General features: G+C 40.0%; 1 protein-coding gene across 1 annotated transcript in view; it reads right to left on the reverse strand.

Annotated features, from left to right (window-relative positions):
* The window catches only part of gpc6a (glypican 6a), a 162,442-nt gene that overhangs the window by 51,287 nt on the left and 83,401 nt on the right, over positions 1-27,754 (reverse strand). Inside the window, exons 3-4 of the mRNA XM_069657950.1 lie at positions 25,947-26,338; positions 3,984-4,149 (exon numbers count right to left, since the gene is read on the reverse strand). Coding sequence (XP_069514051.1) covers positions 3,984-4,149; positions 25,947-26,338 — 558 coding nt within the window. The remainder of the gene's footprint in view (positions 1-3,983; positions 4,150-25,946; positions 26,339-27,754) is intronic.

Raw genomic sequence — 27,754 nt, forward strand, 5'->3', positions numbered from 1 at the left:
CACCCAGGGTGGGAAGCTCAGATGCTGTTATACTGCGGTGTTGCAGGTTGTAAGTCTTATAAACTTCATGTGTCTGAGGAATCGTCATCATTCCACTGCTTCTCGATTGATCAGACAAAAAACACAATTAAAAGTGAAAATTGTTTTAGAGAAATATGGCCATAATTCAAGTTAAGACAGCATATTTGATAGTTTCAGTCAGACTGTAACGTTAGCAGTTGGCTGCTAACTAGCTTATAGTTCTGTAAGCTAAGAAGTGGCTGAAAGCGTAATGTTACCGTTTGGTAGTGGAGCACAAACTAGTAACGCCATAAACGCCTAGATAATGTTATGTTAGCTAGAAGTTTACTTTGAGCTAATGTGATGTTAGCTAGGTAGTGGCAGAATGCTAACATTAGCTGTTGGTTAACTGGTTATCAAATATGCTGTTTTACTTTATTGCTTGATGTCCCTCCACATTTTCACTGTCAATTGACTTTTACTTGCTCATTAATCAGGAAGCAGTGAAATGATGATGATTTTCAGATTCCCTACATTTAAATGACGTGAATCTGGACTTTTGCAACTACAGTTTTCTGATTTTAAGTCGATGCAAGAGGCACAGTGTGTCCCTGGCTTTATACAACTAATGACAAAATACATTTGTTGAAAATGTTCTCCAAAATGACAACAAATTAATTCATTTTTCCAACAAAAGTGAAAATAAACCATATGCTGTGACTTTATCTTGTTGCCACGAAACTGTTGTTTGTGTTTTAACGAGAGAGAGAATGAGGTGTGCTCATTTATTGTTTTGCACTCGCTAAAAATTGTCGTCTGCAGACCTGACAGGAGCGGAAGTGGATGTCACCTTATGTTTTTGGGAATGAGGAAACAAGAAAACAACATTTCTATAAATGTTTTAGAGGAAGCAGGAAAACAACTCAGAGTTCACACGGCGCTCTAGTTGAGCTTCGTGTTGTTATTATAAAATTAGGCTTTAAGGATTAGAACGGTTATTTGTGCTACATTGCAAGGGTAGACAGCCATTCAGACAGAACCTTAGTGTCTACATTTTGTCTTAAAGACCTAATGGTTATTACCTTTAACAATATGTGTTACATGTCTGTGCAAATCTAATTATATTATTTGAGCCTGCTTAATCAAAATATTTATATTTACTGTTAAAAAATCCATCCAGCCTCACAAATGTTAAGATATTATTCTCACAATAATTCCCAGGCTTTTACCGTTTTAGTGTAATGAGCTGAGAAGGAGCCAAGGACTTAGGAAAAACACAGACACACATGCACACGCAGACACACACTCACACTACCACCATCAGCCTGTATGAACTTCAGCTCATTCCATTACCTTCTTACCTCATTTGACACATTATATGAAAGCCAATCATTATCTCGCAATTCAGCTCAAAGTGAAGAAAGACGTTAGAAGCCGACTTGTTATATTTAGCCTGTTACCAAAGGAGATGCTTGGCAGTGTCCACTTTCTGCTTTCCTCCCTGTAATCTCAGCTCATTTATCCACATATACATCATAGGCATAAGATGCTTTGTACAAACAAGTTAAAAACAACCGCCTCATCAAATGCAGCCAGCATTTATGTGATTACCATAAAAGCACCTGTATTTCTCTACCATGACATTTCAGAATGCCCACAATAAAAAATATTGCACTGATATCTGTAAGTCAGAATATACTGTACCTTTTAAATGAAGCCCTGGTGCTAGAAAATTGGCCTGTTTTATATGAGTGTGGTACTGTGGGTTGTTAGAAGCACTAATGCCCCTAGGCTGGTGAGTTTCTACACATTAGAGTTAGTCCATTTTAACTTTGTAGGAGTTTCCTGCCAGCTAAAGTTATGTGTTGTTATACCGCTGTAATGAAAAAGACTGAAAAGTGTCTCTTGGTGTTACAGAACTGGATGTGAAAGTTTGTCAAGAGGCCAAGAAACACAGTTTCAAATTATCTTGGTTGAAAATAGAAAAAGGAACTATAATAATATAACTAAAGGTATATGACTATAACTAAACTAAAATGCTAACTAACAACACAGCTGTTTTCATGTGTTTAAATGTGTGAGTGTGTGAGCATTCAAAAACAGAAAACACAAAGTGTGTTAATTGGTAATTAAATGGAGATATCTTTTCAATGCCTAACTGTATTTAACTAAATGCAACAATTACTTTACATCGTTAATTACAACATTCATCTTGTTTAGTCTCGTTTGTGTCCAGAAATCCACAACCATAAACAGATGCTGTAAGTCTTTTTAGTTTTGATCAGTAGCACTAATGTTAAAGGGAGTTAAGCTCAGCTTTGTATTAAGAGAGAAAAAAACACTATCTGCTTTAGTTTTCACTTGTAATGGAGATGATCCGACTTTTCATTCTTCTTTTTTCAATCTTATTTTATTATCAGCAGGGAACAAAGATTTTTATTTATTACATAAACGTCCCTTGTTCAATTGGATTTTAAAGGATTAAAGTCCATTCTCAGAACTCATCTTCCTGTCCTCTTGAGCTGTGAAAGTTTAAAACTAAATACAAAGCCTCGAGTCTCCTCCTCAGGTCTCACCAATCAATGGTATCAATACTGACATTTCAGTGTGAACAAAGTCCTCAGGTAAATGTCACTGAGGGTTCTTAAAGTTGAAGGCTGTGCCTCTAATCTAACCTTCTCTAATAAGTGATGATTTGGAGGGGTGTTAAAGACAGACTGCGTGTGGGTGCGATCCATAAATTTCTATAATGCAAAGATGTGCTCCAGTGGTGAGAACTGACCTGTGATACATTTAGAAGTTGTCTCTGAAAGGCAAATCAATATTTCCTGCGAGCTGCATCGTAAGCAAATCGAAGTTCTTTAGCAACAGATAATGAATACCAAATGTCAGAAGGCATCAAAAAATGAGTCTGTCATTGTGAAAATAAACATCCCCTGGGTTCTGCATTTCTAATTATAACACCTTCAACAACGCTGCCTTTGCAAACCAAAAAAAAAATGTCTCCAGAAAAATTAAAAATCCACTTTTTCTGCACCTCAAGGGCGTTTTTGTCTAACCAGATTCATCACTCTGTTGCAACAACAGCTTTTCCCATTACTGTCAAGCCCAGCGTCCCTTTGCGGCAATAGATTTGCCTCTTCACAACTGAACAAGACACTAACTTTTTAACACATGTCATAAAGCTGCGAGACATCTCATTCAGTGCATAGGGGCCTGTGTTGATCTGAGACTTCAGACGTGCCATCGGAGAGAACAAGCGGTACGTCATCTGACGGTTTCTCCTACGACAGGCCTGTCACAAAACAGCCAAAAGCTTAGAAGTGCAGCTCGCTTGACACTCAGTCTTCAGGGATGTCTCTTAAAAAAAAAAGAAAAAAAACCGTCGCCGCATTTGAAAAGATCGGTTTGTGTGGGTGGGAGGATGAGATTGGGGTACATAACAAATAAAGCATTGGCCTACAAAAGATCCAGAGGGAGCACTCTATGTGCCTCCTTGGTATCCATTTAACAGGAGGGCTTACAGCAGCCAGCTACTTACAGCCTAACTGAAGTGCTATATTACTCAGTGAGCTCAGCTGGAAACACTATAGAAAATGTGTTTGCCTAGGATCTGCTCTCCTTTATCAAGCCCAAACAGCAGGGACCAGAGCTTTAAGCACCATGCCAGGGTTCCAGCAATAGCAAACAACATTTCAGACGGAGAAAAGAGGAGGAATGGTTGCACAAATAAGATTTCAGTTTTGTCTCTGCAAATCCTTTAAAGCTGAATCTAACACGCCACATCCTGCTGAATTCCCACAGAGACTTTTCAAAGACACAACCTTGGAAAGTAACATGCAGACTTGGAAGTGCAGGTTCAAGTGTGCACACAGACAGAGAGACAGACAGACCCGTACAAACACACAAAGATTGCGAATACAAAATGCGAGACAGAGCAGAGAAAGAGCGCTTAAGTTGAATAAGAATCTTTTTTTTCTTACCGATGAAGAGGTTCCATTCAGCGTCCAGGTCCGCCTGGTTGGCCAGACAGCCCCTCATGACGTTGTGACAGTAGTTGTGGCAGGGTTTCAAGCCTGGCATGCCGCGGCAGTACGGACAATACAGCATCTTGGTCAGGGCTCGGACACAGGCTGGGACTACATTTACCTACAAAGCAAAGAGATGGGGAACAGGTATTAAAAAAAGACAATGGCAAAGAAAAATATAAAGAAGAGATGTGTATCTCTCAGGAGGTAAAATTGTGCATGAGCTGTGAGAATGTGTAGTATATTTAAAAAATGCTTAATATCTGAAACTGAGATATGATCTTTAGGGTTTATGAAAAGTTTGAACCTGTTGTGTGTGTTTTGACTTTATTATCAACTGTTCTGAAACTTTTTTTTAGTTGTAAATGTTAAACTTTTATCTTTTGTTGTTGTATAACTTAAAGTGGTAATCTCAAAGATCTCAGTTTCGTTGTCTTTGGTGCCCCTATGGCGATACACGGTAATTGCCGGAGCACACAGTGTTGCATGTGTGACGTCCACGGTTGGCTCCGGTTGTAACTCTTTTCCTCGCTGACGGTCGCTTTCCTTTTTAGACTGTTTGCCTTCATCTGAGCGTCAAATTTATTTCTATTTCATTGGAATTTCACTTATTTTTGAAGTTGTGTCTGTAGTCATCGATCTTTTCTTTGTTTGTTCAGCCAAAGTAGATTAGTGTTTACTCGCAACACTTGCAGAGACCGGAAAAGCAGCCGCTTAGCTCCGCCTACCGTCTCTGGCAGACCAACCACTGCTTGGTGCTGGAAAATGTGTCACTAACTGGGCGCTGCTTGTGATTTATTCCATGAAAGTCGCACCAGACACCCGGTCTGTAATACTGCAAATGCAAAGGCTTTCATCAATGGGCCATAGGTTCAATCACCATTGTGTTACCTCATACCTCATCTTTTACAAACATTAGAAGTTGCTACGGACACCTCTTCAACAGTCAGTGCCGCTAAAGCATCAGTAGTAAGAAGAATTTGCCATCTGAAACTTCAGGGGTGAAAAAGTCAGACGCTACTCAACTTCTGACAAACATCCTCACACAACATCACGTCCTCTGGAGCTTGAAATGTGAAAACCAACCAGATAAAACTGTTTGACAAAAGGTTTACAACTCTGTCCATCTCCATTCCTGGTGAAGGCGGTGCCTTTTGTTGTTGGGCCGTGTCACTGTACTGGCTTGAGTGAAAGCGACAGGACTCTCACATCTGCTTCCCCTCAGAGGTGCGGATGCAGAACCAAGAGTGGATCTGATAATTGGCCTGTCAGCCTCTGTTTTCATGCCTGACTTTAGATGTTGTCCAGTAAACACTCTGGAGACTGCTGGTATGTGCGTGTGTGTGAGTGTGTATGCAGGGAAAGTTGACAGATTGGTCAGTTGAAGTCATAAGAAGGACCATACAACTGGAGACCATCTTCTACACTTCAAGGGTTTAGCTGTGGCAGAGGAGCCAATCTACCCATCACAGAAAATTATTTGAAGAGACAGTTTATAAAAATGAAAGAAGTCTAATTTTAGAATAAAGCCGTCATTATTCATCAGAGGGAAAGAGTGATCAGTTTGACATTTCTAAAAGTCAGGTCAAGTCAAGAAATATGCCTGAAAGAGCTTTGCTATCTGCACAGCCTCAGACACCCTCCACGCTTAGGACCAAAGACGCAGATAAGGAAGAACTACCAAAAAAAAGAACCTTTAAAAAGAAAAAAGTAAGGAACCTTTGGAAGGAGAAAAACAAAGGACGAGAGCCATCCAGAGCCATCTTCCAGGCTAAATAAAATAGCAATCAAGCTGAGCTTTTATTTTGAAAATATTTTTCGGTCTATCCATTTTGTGTTTAACCATTTCCTTTGCCGTCTTCATTCTTATTGTTAATTTGACTTTTGTTAACAGCTATACAGTAAGAAGAAAGGAAAAGAATACACATTGAGACAGGCGAGACAAAGCCAGGTGACATAATGCAGCTGAAGATAAAAGAGAGATCGACCATAAAAAGAAAAACATCAGTGCACCTCTGTAGATCCATGGCAACATCTGAGGCTGTGATGTGACATCCACCTTCTCATCCAGCCTGTTCTGTAGCTTGTCTTTGATTTTACTCTTACAATGACCAGACCACCTGTGTGTGTATGTGTGCGAGCATGAGAGGGAAAAAGACCAGAGCAAAAACGGGGTAAGACATAGGTGTAGGCGACTCATGGATTTGCTGCTTGGCAGCTGGTAACAAGGATCAAATGAAGCATCTCTGACATTTGCAATCTGCCAACGACATCACGCGACGTCTTGTAAGAAGGCCATTAAACGAGGCTGCGAGCTGTCATTTCCAGCGCTGCATGTCATCCGCTGGTATGTGTCCTTGTAAATTGTTTATATCAGTGTGGGAGTGTGAGTAACATATGGAAATTCTTCACTAACAAGGATAATTTGATTATATACATTTCACAGCTGACTTGCATGGAAACCATTTATGTGTGAAGTTCCCGTGGCATCGTGGGAGAAAGTACTAACATAATCTGATTTCTCTAACAGAGTTTAAAAAGTGAATTAATTTCTATGTGAAAAATATTTGTCCAATATTTGTGTGCACCTACACTGCAGTGAGTCTAGCCTGCAAAGTGACAAATCTGCAAGCTCAGGTTTTATTTTCTCTAGCAGGTGCGTCCTGTCCCCGTCCCATTCAGGCAGAGTTCCACCAGAGATAATTCCTATCTGACCAATCATAACCATTTATCTAAAATTGGGCGCATTTTATATGATTACTGGCTGGACAGAGGAGTGCCATTCACCATATTCACATGGCAGCACTTTTTCTTTGATGCCACGCTCAGGGAGGGAAGCTCAAACGCTGCTATAATGTCAACCTGCTGTAGGCTACTTCAGGTTTACAAATTATAAAACTGTACTTTTGTTGAAAAATTGTTGTCATTTCACTGCTCAGGAGGGCAAATAAAGGGACATTGGGACAAATTTAAACAGCATATTTGATAACCACTAGGTCCAATTAGACATCAGCGAATGTTAGCGTCAACCAAGTCCTAGCTAACATTACTGTTAGCTTACATTATCCTACTGTTAGCTAGGAACTCTCTTGTCGTTTCATATAACAGTTTCGAGCTTTAAGGTTAGCATTGAACTACCTCTTAGATAACATTATTGTTTGCTGATGTAACATTACATGATTGAAAAGGAATACATTTCTAGCTCGGGGTAAAAAATAACCAGAAGGAGTTAAATGTTAACGTTAGCTATCAAACGGTAGCTAAGGAGATATGTTGTTTAAACTTGTGATATGGTATGATATTTTCGTTTCAGTTGATAAATCTTTATACAACTTACAATGTGAAAAGCAGCATGACAGAGATGCAGCATTTGAGCTTCCAACCCTGAGCGTGACATCAGAGGAAAATGGCCACCATGTGAATATGGTCAATTCAGGAATTTTTGTAAACAACCACGATAGATGCAACTAATTTGAATGGTATCGTGTCAGAATTAAACAAACTAGTCGATAGTTCATGTTACCTACATTTAGTAAGTGTTGGCAACTAAATCATACCATGCCAAACATCTGTTTAACATTCTGGACTAGAATGCATTGAAAATTGGATGTTGCAAGAAGCTATCTAGGATAGCAGCCTGTAGCTACATCAGACTAGTATTACTCTGAGTGGCTGTAGCGGCTAGAGGCATTTTGGTCTGCTCCCCTTGAAAATCCAAATGACTTGAAAGGTTCGAGACTTATTTAAATTTGCAAAATTGTGTGGAAATGCTGCGCTACAGTCTTTCTGTTCCTCTCGGAATATCGTCTGGATTATAAATGTGCTAAAGAGATAAAGTAATTGTTTAAAATAGCAATGTTGATTTATCTCATTTCCTAACCAGTTCATGGGGGAAAAGGGTTATAAATAAACCTTTTACATTAGGTTCCTCAATAAAGCATTATATGTAAGCAGTATACAAACAATTAGTGGTTTATGATATACTTATGTTGTTTGCAGCTATAATAACATCTTTAAGTTTTTTATTAATGTACAGTATTTATCAACAATCATAATTCTTCCATTAAGACAATTTTTTTTTTATTATTACAACCGTCTGTTTATATATTAGCATATCAAAAATGTGTACTTGAAATGTTGCCAATGTATATTTTCATAACTGTTTCATATATTTGTAACAGTGCTTTACCTTTTATGTGCCCATTACTGTCAAAACACTACATGTACTACATTAACCCGCATTTCTTTTCTACATTTTCTTAGCACAGGCAGTCCTGGAGGGAGTACAAAAAAATAAGAGGAAGAGCAAACAGAGAAAGAACTGGCTGGGGAGAAATCCAAAGATGCTGCCAAAGACGCGGAGAAACAAACAGAGAGAAATTGAGAGACAGATACAGATGAAACAGACGGAGAGGAAACCGGACAAGACACTCGCAGACAAACAGAAGGAACGGGCAGGTGCTGCCGCCACATTTGGACGAGGAAACAAGAACCAAGTGCATGCCAATCACAGTGTTTGCTTTGGAGAAAACTCACTCTGAATTTTTACTAGCAAATACAAAGTTTAGGCTCTTTAATGACGTATTTTATTATAGTATGTGAAATATTCTGTCAACCTAAAGAAGTTTTGTTACTTAAATATCTGACTTACAGGCTTTTTCAGTGCTCAGCTGTCTTCTGGTGGAGCCCACACGCAGCTTTAAGCTTCAGATCTCCGTTATTCTGTGCCTGCACTCTACTGTCCCTCTAGACAAAAAACAGTACCACACATTTAAATCCATGAGTGAAATGTGACTGCTACATGCAATCCAGCAGTCCACTGTCACCGAGAGAGGGACAAGACAGTTTTTAGATTGCACTTCCACTTCCAGTCGCATCCCTTAAGCATCCTCAGCTATCTCTCTCTTCATCCTGCTCTCCCTCCTCAATGACTCAAACCCCACAGATTAAATATTACATTTCCCTATCAAGTTATTTGAATCATTTTATTTCACAGGCTAATTTGCATAGAAATATATTTGCTACAGTGACAGGAGAGAGGGAGAGCCTTTTGTTTTCTCTGCTGGCTCTGTAGCTGCACCTGCAGGGACATTAAATCCAGTTTAAACCACGATCGTAAAACAAAAACTAGCCGACAGGAAGACTTCAGAATATATTTGCTTAATAAATACACTGTTGCACCGGTATAGTAGAAATAATCACAGCATGACAGAGGTGCCTCATGAAAATAAAGTATACTGTATCCTCTACTCAACATCAGCAAACTGTTGCAAATGTCATTTTGTACAATTTAATACCATCAGACTCAATTTGATTGATTGATTGATTGATTGATTGATTGATTGATTGATTACTTGATTGACTTTAATGTCCACCTTAATGTTTATATTTCTTTGTCTTTACCCAAACCTAGCAAAAAACATTTAATGAAGCTAAAGTCATGTACAGGAAACAGCTGCATATGCTTAGATGATACATACATTTGTATTTATACACTGTATATATATATATATATATATTTTTTTTTAGACATTACAAGCCACTTTTGCACACTGAATTTTTTTCATGACATTTCTTATCTTTTAGTGTCTCATTTGTTATCAGCTTTATTGGCCAGGTGTGTACGTATACAAGTAATCTGACTCCGGTTTCACTTTGCTCTCTATATGCAATCATTTAAAAATTATTATCTAGTATTTACAAGCCTACGTGAGACAATAGTGCAATGATAAGGAGTGCAACGATGTTGAAATCCATCCATCCATTATTTGGACCGCTTATCCTATTCAGGGTCTCAGGGGGTGCCGGAGCCTACCCCAGCTGTCATTGGGCGAGAGGTGGGGTACACCCTGGACCGATCACCAGTCAATCACAGGGCTGACACGTAGAGACAGACAACCTTTTTGGCAATTTAGAGTCAACAATGAACCTAACGAGCATGTCTTTGGACTGTCGGAGGAAGGCGGAGTACCTGGAGGAAACCACGCACGCATGGTTAGAACATGCAAACTCCACACAGAAAGGCCCACTCTGTCCGAACCGGATTCAAAACCCTCTAGCAGCGAGGCAACAGCGCTAACAACTGCACCACCGCGCAGCCCGATGCTGAAATATATATATATGATAAAAAAGATGTACAAGAGTTATATTGTTTTAGTCTGTTTTAGAAAGTTGTTTTAGTATTTTTATAAGTAGTTTTTTTTTGGCTTTTTTAGCAAGTAGTTGGGAGCAAATATATGCAATTATAGTGAAGCAATTATATTGAATATAATGTTTTTAATCTGTGCCTGTAAAAGTCACTCTGTGCTCAATGACTTCTGGCCATTGGGACCCTAAATCAATGACCAATTGTGCGAGGCTCAAACTCAGAGTGTAGTGGGTGCTACTTTCTTTGACTCTTTCCCCCATCCTGTACGATAAAGCACAGAACTCATTAATGAGAATATTAAATAATTAAATAAGTTCTAGAATTAATCTGTTTCTGTCAATTCAATTAAACTTGGCCCAGTTTCCCCACAGCCTCTTTAAGAGACGTGAAGAAGAAATCACTGGGAGAACGTCCTGAACTGTAGAGCCGTCTCCGCCTCACTCTTTACATTCAGTGCGGCTTGTTAGTGGCAACCAGATAAAACATCTTTCACTCTGCAAATAGAAAACATGTTTTAAGTTGGCCCTGAGCTTTGTGAGCCGTTAGAACATTTGCATTAAAATGGTGCCTCCGAACGCAATTATCTTACAGGGGTTTTTACATCATGGCAGTGAGTGTGCCCAGCAGTCGCAGGGTGCCCTGGATGAAGGGTAATCTGATAATCTTGTTAGCACTTATTTACAGTCGAGTGGTTGGAATATCTCACAGCAGGCGGAGGATGGGACTGCGAGGAGACATGCCGCAGATCCAGAGTGAGATTAAAACGCTAATCTAGTCATCTGATGTTTAAGTGCTGTGATAACACCGCCTGGAGAGCATGTGCTTGTGTGCGAGGCAGGGTGTGAGTTTTATCAGCTGTGTAGAGAGCATGCAGATCCTTAAAGTAGTGATACTGTAATATTAAAATACTCTGTTAAATATAGAAGATCTGTGCGGAAAAATGTCACTTAGGTTAAAATATGTAGGTATTATAAGCAAGTGCAAAAAGAAATATCTAAAGAAAAGGATCTAATTACGTATAATATATATGAAATTTTTATATTTGATATTATTATTACATGCATTAATATGGAAGTTTTAACGGTTTCACCGGCTCAAGGAGAAGTTCATTTTTACTTTTTTATACACTTAATTTTCTGTCTTTATTTATATTTGATAACACTAATATAAAAAGTAACTGAACCTTAAAAATATATATATAATATTTGCCTTTGCAATGCAGTAGAGCAAAAGTATGAAGTCATAGTATCAAATACATTGAAATAAATATACTCAAGTATATTACAAGGAACTCAAATTTGTGCACAACTTAATTTTGGATTCAATATTTTTGTACTTTTCTTAAAAGAGCAATTCATCCCAGGAAAAAGCCACCGTCAGTCAAAGCTGGTGTTCTCTATAATCGATGGAAGCGGACATATTTGAAATTGGCGCCATAGCTGTGGAGGAAGTTGTACAAACAGCTCGTGGTCTCACCCATTCTACATTCCTACAACACCCAGCGTGCATTGCGCCCCTCCCTCTGAAAGGAACGGCTTAGAGCATTACAGAATCTGAAATACGATGAGAATATACCGGTGGATCGTCTAAAAAACTTCTACATTTCAAACCTGACGATTTTTAATGAGACATGACTCAGTTATACTGTAAATGCAGAATGTTGGGGAGGGAAAACAGGAGAGTGGCGTTTCAAGGGACCTCACAGAACAAATGATTATATTTTATGGTATGTGTTTTAAGGCAACTAAACACTGCAGACATCGGAGGCGGGCGTCCTAGATTGAGGGAGTGTAGTTAAGCGAGCTCCCTGGCCTCCGCCAGATGACGCGTTTTACGTACCATAATGGCATTAGCTCCCCATAATAGCATGATAGGACTGAGGTTGAAAATCGGCGACCTGGCCCTTTAAGTAACATTTTAAATGTCAGACTTTTACTGGTAATTGTGTTTTTTTCCACATTCTTGTACAGGTTCTTTTATTTGGGTGCATTAGCTGAGTAAATGTGCTCAGGTATGAGGCACCAGTTAAGCTCAGTGGTTGAGGGACGTGCCCCGAGGCTCAGTCCGCGACGCATATCATCCCCACACTCTCTCTCCCCCACATATTTAATAATATATGCTCACAATATATAATAAAGGCAAAAGGCAAACAAAAATGTGCTCAGGTATATCTTAGAAACAAAAGGGAGGCGAGGTATATTTAGCTGCTGCTCATTAGCCAGCCTCTTCAAAGGAGCAGTTTGAAGATGTGGCCAGCTGTTCAGCCACTTCTCTGATGTGAGCATTAACCTTATTGAGGATCAAACGAGGACTATTATGAATGCATTGAGCCTGATCAATAATAAATAAAGCCAATCTTTAAGTTCCTCCTATAAAGGCAGGAGCTATTTCCTGCTGCTCAAGTGTAGATCTGATAAGATCGGAGATAACTGCATCGTTATAATAAAGCAACCAGGCTTGATATAATATAAGAGATAACTCTTGGAGACAGTGTTTGAAGACATCACCTTGTCTATCCGACAGGGTGTTGTTATGCACATATGGTGTGAACTCCCTTTAGGGGTAACAGAGGGGGGAAGAAATTGCTTTGTGCCACACAGTAATGAAGTTGTGAGAAATGACAACGACTTTGTGAGCTACCAAGGCCAATCAAGGGGAACACTAGTGGGACAGCGAGACTGTCGCCAAAAAATTGTCTCAATAGTTCTGTCATAATTATTGTGACAGGTTGCGTTTCTTCGCACTGATTGGACAAGGATGTAAGACTGCATTGCTGCCCCAGTGTCCCCGCTCAATTCCACAGCCATTAGTGTCAATGGCAATATGAGTGATCTGTCACTGTGCAAATCAGACCGCCATCTGCTTCCAGGAGAAACATGTGCATGCTCGCCGCCACACGTCTGTGTGGAAACTTCAATTATGTCTCTTATTTAATTCTTACTAAAAGGATCATTACAGGTTGTTGCTACACAAATCTTAAATTAACTCTCCAGGATAGAAACAATAAACATGAGCCGCAGCAGGCTGACAGAATACTGTTTTTTCTGTTGTTAGTAGTGTTTACGGATCAGACTTTAAAATTACACCTTGTGTTCGAGCTGGAGAGAATGACAACAAGTAAGTATTGTTGTAACACAGACATTTTTTTTTTAATTTTAAAAAGGTAATGTTTACTTAATTTACTTCTTTAATTATATGTATGTTCTGGTTAGACCTGTTAAGAAGATTTTGATTAGTATTTTCGTTGAATAAAGGCTGTGTTTTAAATGCCATACTACACTAGCAGTACGTACTGATTTGGCTAAACTGTAGTATGCGGTATGCCAACAACAGCAAAGTCTACATTGTGCCAAAAATACCTGGATGTTGTACTGATTCTGAAAAAATCTCCAGTATGCATCGGACCAGTCTGCCTCGCCAACTGTATCCCACAATGCAAAGTGCTGGAACGTAACATGGCAATTGAAACGGCTGCAGCAGCATTTGAGCAGAAGGGGGCGCTACAGCTGAAGAAGCTGTGTGCTGTTGTTTATTTCTGGTGCCTGGCGTAGCATACATACATGCATACTACCGCCAAACGCAGTACACAGTATGTAGTATGCCATTTCAAACACAGCCCGAGTCTCATTGAACCACGTGTGAGGAGAAAATGTATTCCCCCTGAGGCAAGGTGGCACTCACCCTGATTGGTTCAAGGAAGCAGGTAACGTGTTATAAAAGGTGAGGGGAAATAGCAGACTGATTGGTCTGTGTTTGTCACTGTGAAGGCTGCTGTGAAGTACATACAACACACCCTCTGCTAAGCAACAATTTGTAACAGTGAAGAACAGATTTAAAAGAAGGTTGATACCAGAACGAACAAACAAAGAGACACACAATAATCAAAGATATTACATTTCAGATTAAAAGAAATGAACCCTAATTAGAAATATGGCACCAGTGCTTGTAGTGGTGTTTTAGCTCATTGTGATGTCATTTATTTAGGTAGCTTTAAATGTTTATATCACTAGAATCTATTGGCTGAAAGGTTATGTAGGTCAGTGAACCGAATAGCATAGCACTCTCATTCAAACTAATTCTTAGTTCAGTGATGTCTCTGATGTAGTAAAAACTAGACACGTCCGAGTTCTGGCTGAAATTATGCTATTTGACAAAAATAACATCATAAAACATGTTCATATGTTTGGGGCACACTGAGCCGTTGCAGAAACAAGCTGGTCGAGGGGCAACATGGGAACAATTTCTGTTATGGATGAGCTCGATTGCAGGACCTTGCAGAAATGTCCTCTCTCGAAAAGCATTGCTTTCCTCTGACCATGAAGCAAGTCTGACCTTAACCAAGAAGTTTTAGTTGTTTAAATATGATCACATCTCAAGCTCAAGAGTGCCAAAGCCGCTCATATTGGTCCTTTGGGAAGGTGCGGAAAAGTGCATCATTTTGTTTAAGTAGTCACATCAAAGCATTTCATCAGATTGTTGGAAATCAGAAGTAAGTTTCAGTTCAATTGAATGGGATTTGTGTATTTCTTGGCGTCGCAGAGTTTGCTTTAACAGCGTCACAAAGATCCGCACAAATAGACGAAGATTAGCAAATATATTTGCACAAACATGCCAATACACAAATACATGTAGATACTGAGAGCGGCGTTAAGATGAGCAACTGTGTAAACGCCAGATAAATACAGTAAGAAATCCTTCAGTACATAGCACAAGCACAGATTGAGCTGGATATGACAGTGTATGCACTAAAGTTGTCATTGATAATAAAACACGGTCTGCAGCACTCTCACTAATCATGTCTCCTTTCTGTTCTGCTCTGTGAACTTTACAGTCTCCCTACACTCAGCATGTTAAATGTACGATGGAGCCAAAGACAATTCCTGAGAGGCCGCACTAAAATCAGTCGCTGTCAAATCGATGAATGTCTCCGACTGACAGAATAATCCACATGTGAGCAGCTGTGCCTCCACGACACAACACAGATAGACTCGGCAGGCCTCTGCGACCCACTCGAGTCGGCTCAAGTGTCTGATCCACCCTGACATGTACCACGTTACGTGGCATGTCTGCAGCGGCAGTTGGGACTGTTTCTTTAATTTACAAAGACAAGTGCAAACATGTTAAAAGCCGAACCCACGTACCCCGATGACTAGTCACAGCGTACACCTCTCATGGGTACCAGACCTGCATTCGCTATATTGTTATCCATCTGCTGCGGTGCCTCCTGGATTAGAGCACAGCACTCACCCGGTGTCTGTCTGACTCTGAGGGTCTGCAGCCAAGCCTGAATGTCAGGGCCGGGCAGGTCTCCTGTGGCTGCCAAGAAACCTCTGGACAAATGTCACAACATCGGTGCTGACAACCTCCTCTAAGTGCTTGTTAAATAAAGATGTGGTGCCATACACTTTAAGCCAAGGTGCAAAGAAGTAGTCCAAAGATGTGATCTGGGTTGGCGCCGTCAGCGTGTGTGACATATTTTCAATAGCTGTTGGATAAGACGGATGCATAAGAGGTATTTTCTTAAATGATGGACGGAAATTTCCTTAATTTTAGTCAATTTTCTCTTTTGTGTTTTGGTTTTAATGTCCTCCCACTCGGTATGATGCTGACAGTCTGTGTCTATTATATGATCCACACGGGAGAGCGTATACAGTAAAAAGGACTATACAGTATATTTCTTATCATTTCACATTATGTCCTTGTGTCTTAGACCGCATGCTGTCTCTCATTCCTTCCAACATTCTGCAGTTCACCGCAGATCAAAATCTTTTAATTAAAAAGGACATCTTTGGTGCAGCACATTTCCCGATGACGTGCCAACCTTTTTGAGCCAGTTGCCATCTGCCATCACAGCACTGTGGCTGAGGCCTTATCCCCAGCAAGCTGTGAGAGCTGCGAGCCAGCGAGAGAGAGAGAGAGAGAGAGAGAGAGAGAGAGAAGGAGACAGACAGAGAGAGAGATGAGGGGAGACAAGTTTGTCCGGTGCATCTGCAGAAGTGGGCCTCAGCTGAGAAACATGGACGGACCATACTCTCTGATGGAGGAGGTCACTTCATCTGCCCCGAGGAGAGTCTGCTGTGAAAATGTTCTAGTCTGCAATCTGCTTATGCAACTTCTTCATCACAGATGAAGAAACTGAACTACAGAAAACTGGACTGAATCACACGAAGGACACTGTGAGACATTCTGCTGTCTTTGATTAAATTAAGGCAGTTTGTTTTTGTGTGTCTTTAATTAGCAGTTTCTGGTTATTAAACCATCAACATTTACTTACCAGTGTTGAACTAGTGTAACTGAGAAAAGTGAGTTCAGCATATTATCATATAATGCATTTGTTGAGCCAAAAACGTCTGTTTCTACGGGTCATTATACCTTATGAATTAAACTAATGAACTAAGGAATTTGATAATTATGTAATATAGTATCTGTGAAAATGTGATAATGTTATAGCAATGTGAATCAGCAAAGTAACGACAGATTAATCTTACCAAACACATGTAGTAGAGGACACAGTAAAATATCCACCTCTTTAGAGCTACAGAGAAGAAATGTACACAGTTTCTTTTCACCACTGTAAACCTGTTGTGTGTTTTCTTATTTTTATCTTGATTTGCAAAACTGTAATTTCGGGCTGCAGCTAGAAATATTTTATTCACAGGTTAACTGCAAATTTTTCCCACAAAAACAGATTAACAGTTTTGTCAGAAAGTATTGAAAAACCTGATTGTGTTAGTTTGACATTACTGAATTTAACTTGAATGTCTGACGACTGAAATCTCATTAAAGCAATACTCTTGAAGATTTCAATGTAAATACATGTCTGTCTAGTCACTATCTATCGCCAAATGAGGTAACACAATGGTGATTGAGCCTATGACCCACTGGTGAAAGCCTTTGCATTTGCAGTATAACAGATTGGGTGTCTGATGTCACATTTGCAGAAAAAATCACAAGCGGCGCCCAGTTAGTGACGCGTTTTCCATCACCCAGCAGTGGTTGGTCTGCCAGAGAGCGTAGGCGGAGCTAAGCGGCTCCTTTTCCGGTCTCTGCAAGTGTTACGAGTAAACGGTAATCTACTATGGCTGAATAAACAAAGAAAAGATCGATGACTACAGATACAACTTCAAAAATAAGTGAAAATACAAAGAAAAAGAAACAAACTCGACGCTCAGATGAAGGCAAACAGTCTAAAAAGGAAAGCGACCGTCAGTGAGGAAAATCAAGAGTTACAACCGGAGCCAACCGTGGACGTCACACATGCAACACTGTCCGGATATCTGGGAAGTGTGCTCCCACAATCACCGTTTATCGCCACAGGTGCTGCCAAAGACAACGCAACTGAGATCTTTAAGATTACCACTTTAAGTAGGAACGAGCGATGAACAGTTTTGGGTTTGTTTGTACGGGTCTATAAGACTTTCTAGAATGTAAGAACACTGTGGACACACTGAACCAACAGTCCAAAACCATGAAACACTTACTATAACATTGAAGCATTTGCAAATTGAAACCAGGGAATACTTGCTCAGTAAATGACTGCACTGATTCCAGCTTTACAATGAATCATGAGAAGCCATTGAAAAACTAAATCTGGATAATGTGTATCAGCCTTCTTAGCACACACGCTATTTGTGTGCTACAGTGATTTTAATACGATGTGATGACTGGGAAGCTAACAGCTAAAAGCTATAACCCATAAATTATTGGCTGAACGTGTAAACTTAATAAATATATATATTTTTCTCATTATCTCGTGGTTCACATTTCTAGCTGCTGAAGTGTAATGTATAATTGATTATTTATTTAGCCAAATACATCTGAGACACATAGTGGAGCTATTTCTTGTCATTTATGAGCAGTGTGTTATTTAAAAGTAGCAGCAGCAGCGTACTCACAGAGTCAGAACGCGTACCTAAAACGACTGAAATTTGAAAGCGCTTTTGTAGTATTGTCCCACAATGCATTGCACAAAGGAAACAGCAGAGATGCTTCCAGCTGCAATGACATTTAAATAAATTGCAAGTTGTGTTTTGAGATTTACAAGACGGGAAACAAAAAGATGTCATGGAAAACTAAAATTAGTAAGAGACATTGTGCCTGGTCATTGTGCTCGGTTTAGTTAAAGGTTGTAGTTTGATATTTGCTGATTACATAATGAAAATTAATCAGTTTTTTAATTTAAATTGGAAATACAGCACACAATTACTGCGTTAGCATTCTATTAAAGTTCCCCTCACTTTAGCCTCATGTATTTTTCTGTCAATGCAAACTAACGACTCAGAATGACGCTGTTGTCTGAGCTTGTAATGTCGAGTGCTGGGTGCACATGATGTTTTGCAGTGACAGTGAGTGGGCTTCACAGATAAATAGCAGCGAGTGCAGGAAGCAGGAAAAAAAGACCAGAAATAGTATGGAAAGCACATGAAAGTGATCCTGATATTTCTCACATGTCAGTGAGTCTGTAATCTGGCAGAGCATTAATCTAAGGTAAATGTTGTGTAAAGATTAGGAATTGCCTCGGAGCTTAATGTTAAATTATCTGACAGTTCGTGGTAGGAAATGAGTGTATAATGAGATCAACATGACAGCATAAGCCATCAGGGAAAAACAAATCCCCCAGTACAAAATACCTTCCTTTCTTCCTTCCATCAGCACGGCAGCGAAACACGCAGCACAGACCGGAGCGGCTTCCCGTGCGTATGCAGAGTGAGTGATAAGTGCTCTAAATGCCTGAACTTTAAACCTTTCAAAAGGGCCAAATCCCTGCAATCTTCTCTGAGCAGCTCTTAATGTGGTGGGACTGTGTTTTAAATACCCCCAGGATAAAACTCTTAATGGTCATCATAAACTGTAATCCAAAGAGATTCTGCTCTTAATCCAGGATCGAGGTCCAGGAAACTGTTCAGTGCAAGTCGAGCGAAATCCCATTTTATGGAGTGATATCTCGCCTGTTCTCACTGTGCACGCTGCATGCAGAGCGGTGTGGTAGCAGTGATTATGCACGCTTTATCGTCATCAGAGAGTCATCCTGTGTTGAAGCAACACGGAAAATTGAACAGACGACGGATGAAAGAAGTAATTTCACATAAAAAGACATGTTTTGTCATGAATGAACTCCAGGTTTTATGAATTTCACGTCTGATTTGGTTATTTCACGTCAAGACTTCTTAGAGGCTCAATAGAGGCTAGAGTCACTCATCAGGGGCCATGTGCAGTAGTGATATGCGAGTGAGTCAATCGTTTGAAACGAACTTCTCCACTAACTCGTTCACTGACTCACCCCTCCTACCAGCTACTAGCCACTGCAAACTGTGAATTTGGAGGCCAGACCACCGTATAAGCCATTTTGGCGCTTGTTTCAAGTCAGTACTCGCTCCCACAGTCCGGCGCCCGGAGCTTTCTCCCTGCCCTGAGCTAAAGGTCTGACTCGAGTTACACAAATCACTCACTGAATCACTCAGTCAGTAAACGCTTTCCCAACAAGGCAGGGCACAAAAAACACTTTTTCCGCACATAATCATGCGAAAACAGGCGTCACAAATCCCGAGACTCGCTTTACTATACTACTACTATTAATTGACCAATTAGGTCCAAAAACAATCGTAAGGTCTCAAATAGCTGCATGATTAAATTTAATCTCCATTAATGTTGGCGGAGTGCTAAACCGGAAGTTCTCTGGGTAACTGATTCAAGTGACTCGCGTGACTCGAAAACCTGACTCTCTTTAGTGAGTGACTCATACAAACTCGAGTTAGTAAAAAGAGTCGAACCTCCCATCTCTAAAGTGCAGTTTACAACATTTGTACTCATAGGGATCATTCTACAGTGTGTAACATTCGGTTTGTAACACTTCACACATAAAACGGACTAAAGAGCTGTGGCATATTTTATGCTTTTTTTAATAATACTTCTCCTAGACCAGTGGGTATTTTCTTATCGTTATCTGACCCTACTCCTAAAATAATCACACTGTATATGTATCAATGAAGATTTCTTATGCATTGGTAAACGTATTGAACATATTCATTCATGGTGAGAATAAGGGCATGTGTCCACTAACAGCATTTTTTGTGCTTGCAGCGCCCACAGCCTCAATTTCGGAGCGCTTCTCTGCCGCGCTTACTGTTGCTAGGTTACGAAAGTTGTCTGCCGGCATAAGCTGAAGCTCTAGACCAGGAAATTGTACCCTAGAACAAACGAAAGGATAAGCTTCTCCGCCGCCATTGTTGTTGACAAAGCTGATATCGGAACACCCGCCCCTTCTTGATTTTGATTGGTTGGCGAGGGAAAAGTGATATTGACAAGCGCTGTGGTGTTCCAAAAGTTGAACTATTTTCAACAGAGAGCGCAGCGACAAAAAAACAGCTGACACCGAGGGCAATTTTGCACTGTGGACGCTGAGCGCTGAACTGCACTGGTTTTTTATAGGAAATTTGCGCTGCCAGCTCAAAAAGCGCACAGACCCTAATATTACAGAGATTTATTTTAGACCATAAATCTTGGTGGTGGTAGTAAATGTACTCTTGTGCTTGGAGTTTAGAGGTCATTGTACTTTACTTCGGTGACTATCCTTCGTTATACTTTCCTTTAGAGGTAAGTGTGCTTCTTGCTACATGCTTTATATATACACATTTTCATCAAAAGCACAAAGATGAGTTCACAGTAGTAAATGCATTTTCTGGGATATAAACTGCCCAAAAAGACACACAGTAAATAAAACTAGCAGCAGAGGAAGGGCGAGAAAGAAGGTCAAGTGGTCCGAGGCCGACACTGATCTTTCGATTGCAACTTTTAAGCCGAAGTGCACAAGAGAGTGCCGGAAGGAAATGTAAGTTTTCTATGACTACTGTGGATACTACGATGCTACAGAAGTTTGTGTAAGTGCTCTTTCCTTTTCTCAAGTCCAGAGTCAATCTGCAGTTTGGTGTTTGTCAGACCAAGAGTCCAGCACCCACAAATATTTGACTGGAGTGATTTGAAAGAGAGAAAAGCAGCAGATCCTCAAATATGAAAAACTGGAGCCACAGAATGAGTTCAGAGAATTCTTCGAAACGGCTTTGATAAAGGATAAAGAAGATAAAGAAATAAATCCCTTTTTAAAGTATAATTCTGTATATGTATAATCCATTTTATGTTGACTCTGAAATGCAGCTGAATTCTTCTACTTTTACTTTGAATACAAAGGTACATTTAGCTGTATATACTCACTCTTGGGGAACTTGAAAGGAAGTATTTTGACTTTGCTGTACTACTGCTGCTGCTACTTCTACAGGATAAACGTAGTACACAGTATTCTACCATCATGACAGATGGTTTATAGAACCAGACTCTACAGGAAGGTCTGTCGTGAGATGTTTGTCTGCTGTTTGCTCTCGATCAGCACAAATTCCTGAATGACCACACGCAGCAAAACATAGATTTTGGAAGTTTTGGTAATCGCAGCGAAAGCACCTCAGAATTGCTGAATTCTACCTAAAAGCGTATAAATCCTGAGCGCTTGAGGACATGAAATTGAACAAATAGCACCTTGTATATGGAGCTGTGCTTACACCTAACAGTGAGAAATTGGTGTGCACTCCGAGATCGTGTTGTAAGGAGATGCAAGCGGGTTTTTGTCGCTGAGAGCAGCAAGTACTGCGGGTGACTCTGAGGTCAAGGTGATTTGTCATGTCAGGCGACTTTTCACCTTGAGTTGTATGGCTGTTCACCGGCCCGACAGCCTTCAGCAATGCCACACTGTTTCCTGGCTTCCCTTCATAATTGATGAGGAAGCGGGGGGGAATATGGGATTTGATCAAGCGCGAGGGTGCCTCACAGATGTACAGAGGTGCTCATTTTAACTCCTCATCTGAAAGAGTTGCATCGCTGAAGACAAGAGGAGGGCGAGCTCAGCGGCAAACTGAGAGACAATAATAAACTATTTAAGATGACTGACTCTTCAGAGATGATGTATGGCGGCAGGGCACAGCAGGGGGGTATAGTATTTTAATATTACACACTACACCATGCAAATTCACACAGTCCCTGATAATAGTAGGAGAAAAGAGGAGGGTGATAATGTGCTACGACTACATTACAGACATACAATAACAATGACGCAGGAAGTGCCACTTTTTTGACCAATTAAATGCTACAGAAATAAAATTCAATGCTTGATAACATGATTGAAAACCGGGCGTGTTTTAATAAGTGTCGTTGTGGTGGCAACACTTCCTGCTCTCAGTACGTTTGTTTAACCACATCTCTTTAATGTGAGCAGCAGAAAGGTTTCTGACTTGTATCCATTAGACGTCTTTTATCCACAGGTACTAAAATTAAAATTACTTACTGAAGTCCGGGATTAGCCGGCGATGTCGTTTATTTCGATTTTCCTTTCATCACTCATCCAGCAGAATCAATTAGTAACTCATAAAATGAGTCGTGTGTCACAGTATTTCGTCTTCATTATGGATACATAAACTTCTCTAAAGATGACGGTCAGAAGCTGTAGGTCGCTCTAAACTAGCCTACACATCTCACACAAAATTCCCATATCCGTCCAAATACTAACAACTTATTTAAATTCCTTTAATATTCTACATTTTGGCTCTCACAGAAGATATATTATGAATTTGGGTTAAGTTGCCACACTCACCATCAATTGACAGTCTAATTGTTGTTGTTTATTGTTGCAATGATTAAATGATGAAAATATTCTGCAAATATGTTGATAATATATTTATGGTTTAGGACATTCTGAAAGCAACACTGTGCACATATACTGGAACTAGCTTCTGGCATTTTAGAATAAGCTCCTGTTTTGTTCTGCACAGAAAATATTTTTACATTTGAGACTGTTGTTTCGGCAAAAAAAGGTTGTCTCAGAGATGGGATGGACTTTTCCCCCCACTTTTTACATTTAATAAACTAGAAATTAAGAAAATAATCGGCAGTTTGATCAATGAAAAAAATGACTGGTTGTAGTGCTAGGTTAAGGTTGACTGTATATTTGGTGCCAGAGATGTAGAAGTGGTCATACACACAACATATGCATACAGTTATGCATACAGTCATTATAGTTCTATGATCTATCTATTGCATGTCTCTGTAATGCCAGTGCTGAACATAAGAATGATTTCAGTTCTTTCCATCTGAGAAAATCTCATGTAGTTTTCGCCTCCCGCCTCTCTGCTGTCTTTCCTCTGTCCTCCAACAATTTGTCAATTTGAGTTCCAAGGTAAAAAGCAGATAAAAAGCAAAACAGTCTCCACAGACTGATTTTAAAACTGATGTGTGAAAAACTGTTTTATATGATTTGTGTGAAATAAGTTTGGAGGGTCGGCAACAGACAGACAGAAATGGCCTTTTAATTAATGAGAAATTTAATGCAATTAAAAGGTGAAGTGGTGTTTCAAAACCTAATCATAGTTTCTATTTATAAGACGAATCCATGGCTCGACTGTGAGCCCACAGAAATAAAACTGTACAAATAAGCTTGTGTCCACTGCTAGAGTTTTCAAGAAAACCGAGCCTGTATTTAACTGTCATGTAAAATGTGTTCATATGATGAAACTTTAATGTAAATACTGTAACTCTGGCTACTGTTTTATATCGTTCCAGACAGTTTTTGCATCTGTTTCACAAAGTTGAGCTTTGCAGTGAACCACCAAAAAGCAGCAAACAGCTTTGGTTACATAATTTATCCAGTTAAGACGTCCATGAAAAACTGTTGCATAACTTTCTGTATTTAACATGGAATGACTAAACATATCCACTAAGCCTTTAAAAACACATTTCTAATCTACTGTGTTTGATGATGCTCTAAAAAGCATTTATTTTTCAGTCTAATCAACAGATTTCTCAGGCCGAGCCCCACACAACAACAACAACAACAACAGGGAAGAAAAACAGAATCATTAATAGCACCAAATTAACTGTCAGCCTGGAAAATGTCACTAATTTTCCTGACACACGTTGTCAAAAAAAGGAACTAAACAGGAAAAGTGAGAAACACTGTAAACAAAACCACATCAGAAATCTGTGGGGGAAATGCGCTTTAATCTTTTCTCTTTTGCCAAGCTTTGCTCTCAGCGGGGGATCTGCTGAAATATGGAAGATACAGTGTGTGCTGTGTACTGAGGACTCCGCACGCCATAGAAAAAAGTGTCTCACACTGGCCTCGGATCAAGTGCATCCCCAAAAAAAACACTCGGAGATCAAGTGCTTCGTATTTAATCATGATGCTTGTTCTTGATTCCAGAGCCTTGAATAAATAATGTAGAATCATTTAAAAGCAGCAGGATGTTTTGGTCCGCATTTTCAAAACAATTTCTATAGGTATTGAGGCCCCAATCAGACCTTCTCTGTTATCCTTTACAACTTCTTTACATAATGTCCATTTCTACCGGCGCCTGGTTGTAATGCGGTACTTCCGTGGCTGTAGCGCATCTGAAAGCTGTTTGCTAACAACCATTAAATAACAAGAGAAGAAGAAAACATGAGACTTCAGCAGCCGCCAGAGAGTTCTGTGTGGACCTCTTTAAAAAAACACAATGAAAATGAGGACAGGTAAAAACTTTGCCAGGTAAAACTATTATATCATAAGTCAACAACTACGCACAGTATGAGAAATGATCCGTGTGTGAACAATATAGCGAAGGTGCACAGTTAATTATAACTAGGGCTGTCAAAATTAACATGTGAATTTCGATTAATTAATTGATTACAGAAAAATAAGGCGTCAAAAATGTAACACACTTTATTATATCCCCGTACGGACCTCATGCGACACTGAGCATCCGTATACGGCAGCTTTGAAAACGGGGCAAAGCTTTGAGTAATCACCGAATAGTTACCAGTGAGTATTGAACAGTATTTTTGCCTTTAATACCTACTTCAAACTATTTGAATATTTTGCCCAATATGTCCAGAATAGGGTACACCAATACAACGAGAAGACATATTTATTTGAACATAAACATGCCTTTTAAAAGATCAACATAGGCTTCCTACACCCTGCAAAATAAACAATGAAATAACTAGGTCAGAATCTCTCTCTCTCTCTCTCTCTCTCTCTCTCTCAGCAGCAGGGCTGGGATTTGAAATCTCCACCATCATTACCAAACGCCACACGGTTGTTATAGTAGCTCGTTTCAGCTAGCTACTTAAGTTAATTATGAACTTATCATAGTACAAAGTGACTTTTTGTGCATTCAAAGATGCTCCGTAACCAAGTGCGCACGAGGACATATGAGAACACGCGAGAGCTCGCGAGACAGCCGCGGTAGTGCTGATTTTTTTCACATCGAATATTAATTTTATTAGTCGAATATCCATTTTAAGTTATATATTTGCATTAAGAATATTTGTTGATAGCCCTAATAGCCCTAACAGTTGAGGAAAAATAAGCAGTAGCATTAGAAGTCCATGAAGAAGATTTCAGGGAGGTATAAAAGTCTGAGCAGTGCAGGTGTATGTGACCTTTGGTTCTGTGTGTACAGTTTAGCTGCAGTATATGCAGCAGGAACAACATCAAAATGAAGAATTGGATAGTTTTCTTCAAACATTGCTTCTCTTGTGTGTGAGTTAATGGAACTTAGAATAAACAGATAAAAGGGACTAGAATAATTCATGGCCTCATGCAAACAACCCAATGTTATAGAGGACACATATTCCATAGCAGGCAGTCACTATCTTATTATTTCAGAGCAAAATATAACAGCATAGGATCACTTAACAGCCGGGCAACACAGCCAAACTCAAACCTGCCATGAGAAGAGAATCAAGCTCACCTTTGCGACCCTGTTGGCGACCTCCCGACCCACCATTAGCCCCTGCACAAACGTCCGTGCGGCGATGAAGGCCCTGGTGACCTGGGCCTTCAGCTTCCTGGGCACATCTCCAAAGGGCTTTAGCTGATCCGTGTATTTACTGACACACTCCAGGTAGTCGTCTGTAAAGTGGTACTGCGAGTTGAGGAGCTGGAACATGCGCTCCAGCAGCCGGGACCAGAAGTCGTTGAGCATCTCCTCCAGGTTGACGTTGCCGCCCGTGTAGTAGCGCTTTAGCTCCGTGAACAGGTCCTGGAACACCTCAGAGTTCTGCATGTACAGCTTCCCGTACGTCCGCGTGAACATGCTGTTGAGAGACTTCTCAGAATTGTCCAGCAGCTCCAAGAAAAACTCTAAAAGGAGGAGGGAGAGAAAAGACAAACAGCCGGGTCTTTATGCAGATATTTACAGGATCTGGTGTCTTTTTGCAGAGAAAAGAGGAAGGTATAATCGAGTCGGAGCACTGTTGATGTACTTTAACGTCTCGTTTTACGGCTCTGTCTGCACCTACAACGTATAGCAGCCAACAATAGCTACTTGATTATGTGGAGAAAGTCGGTCCAAAGCATTAATAATTAAAAAGCAGAAATAATGGGCCACAAGGAGCATGAATGATTAATGTAAAGGTTCTGATTGCATACTGTAACAAAATATTCATAAGTTTTAGACACAGACACTAGTATACTTATCATCCTGCCCCCTCCATTACTCCCAGACGCATTAGTTTCTCATTGACACAGTTTATTTGTCCACTGAGGAGCCGGCCTGTGAGCCACGGACTGAATATAGTGTTACAGTAAACTGAAGGAAGCTTTATTTGCTTCAAATTACCTGCAGAGTACGTCACACATAGATGCAAAATTTCACAAACCAAACCCCAAAAGGTTAATAACCGATCTCTATTTATAGTCATTTAAAAGTTGGGAGGATGAATAAATGATAAATATTCCCAAGTTATTGTGCAGAATGTTGCAATTTTAAAGGAGGGTAAAAACTTTTCTTCAATATTTTTGTGGGAACAGTGACTATGCTTCAGTGCTCAGGGTTAGGGTTAGGGTGAGCTTGTCCCCATGGGAACGGTTGACTGGCATCTCAGAGCTGGCATTTCCTGGAGACACGCTGTCAACTTCTGTGTGCCACAGACTGTGCAGCCTCTGACTGTATAGCTCAGGGTTGGTATTAGATATCGGGACAGACCCTGCACACACACACACACCCTGTGTTTAGATGGCGCCACATCATAGTAAAGGATAGAGGTCCAGCTGGCGTTAGCCATCTTTTACTCATCTGGGTTTAATGACAGCAAACAACCAGACAGTGAAAACGCAGAGAAATAGGAAGTCCTGTGACCTCAGCACTCAGGACACTAAAAATGCAGACTACAAACAGAGCAGCTTAGGGAGTGTCCAAAAAGCAGATAAAACCATGAAGTTCATAAAAATATCCGTCAACAAGAGGATTAATTGAGTGGAAGTATTTAAATGACCACCCACAGAGCTTTTAGACCTATTGCATTACAATGCCATCAGAGTCAGTTGGGATAAAAAAATTCAGGTTCAAAAGATGCACCAAATTCTTTATATGCTCCTTTCCATGCATACATTATTTTAACTTTAACTATGTGCTTTAAAACATCAAACATTGAAATTAAAATTCCACCAGTGCTACAAAGTAATTATTCAAACTCAGGGTTCATTGCAATTATATTGTTGTTCCTTTGTCATCTGCTCCAGTGGCTCTCTTCCATGTGAGAACAGATCTCTGGAGCA

Source organism: Semicossyphus pulcher, unplaced genomic scaffold, assembly GCF_022749685.1.
Source record: "Semicossyphus pulcher isolate SPU_LCO1_2020_fin unplaced genomic scaffold, fSemPul1.0.p SCAF_1, whole genome shotgun sequence".
NCBI lineage: Eukaryota > Metazoa > Chordata > Actinopteri > Labriformes > Labridae > Semicossyphus > Semicossyphus pulcher.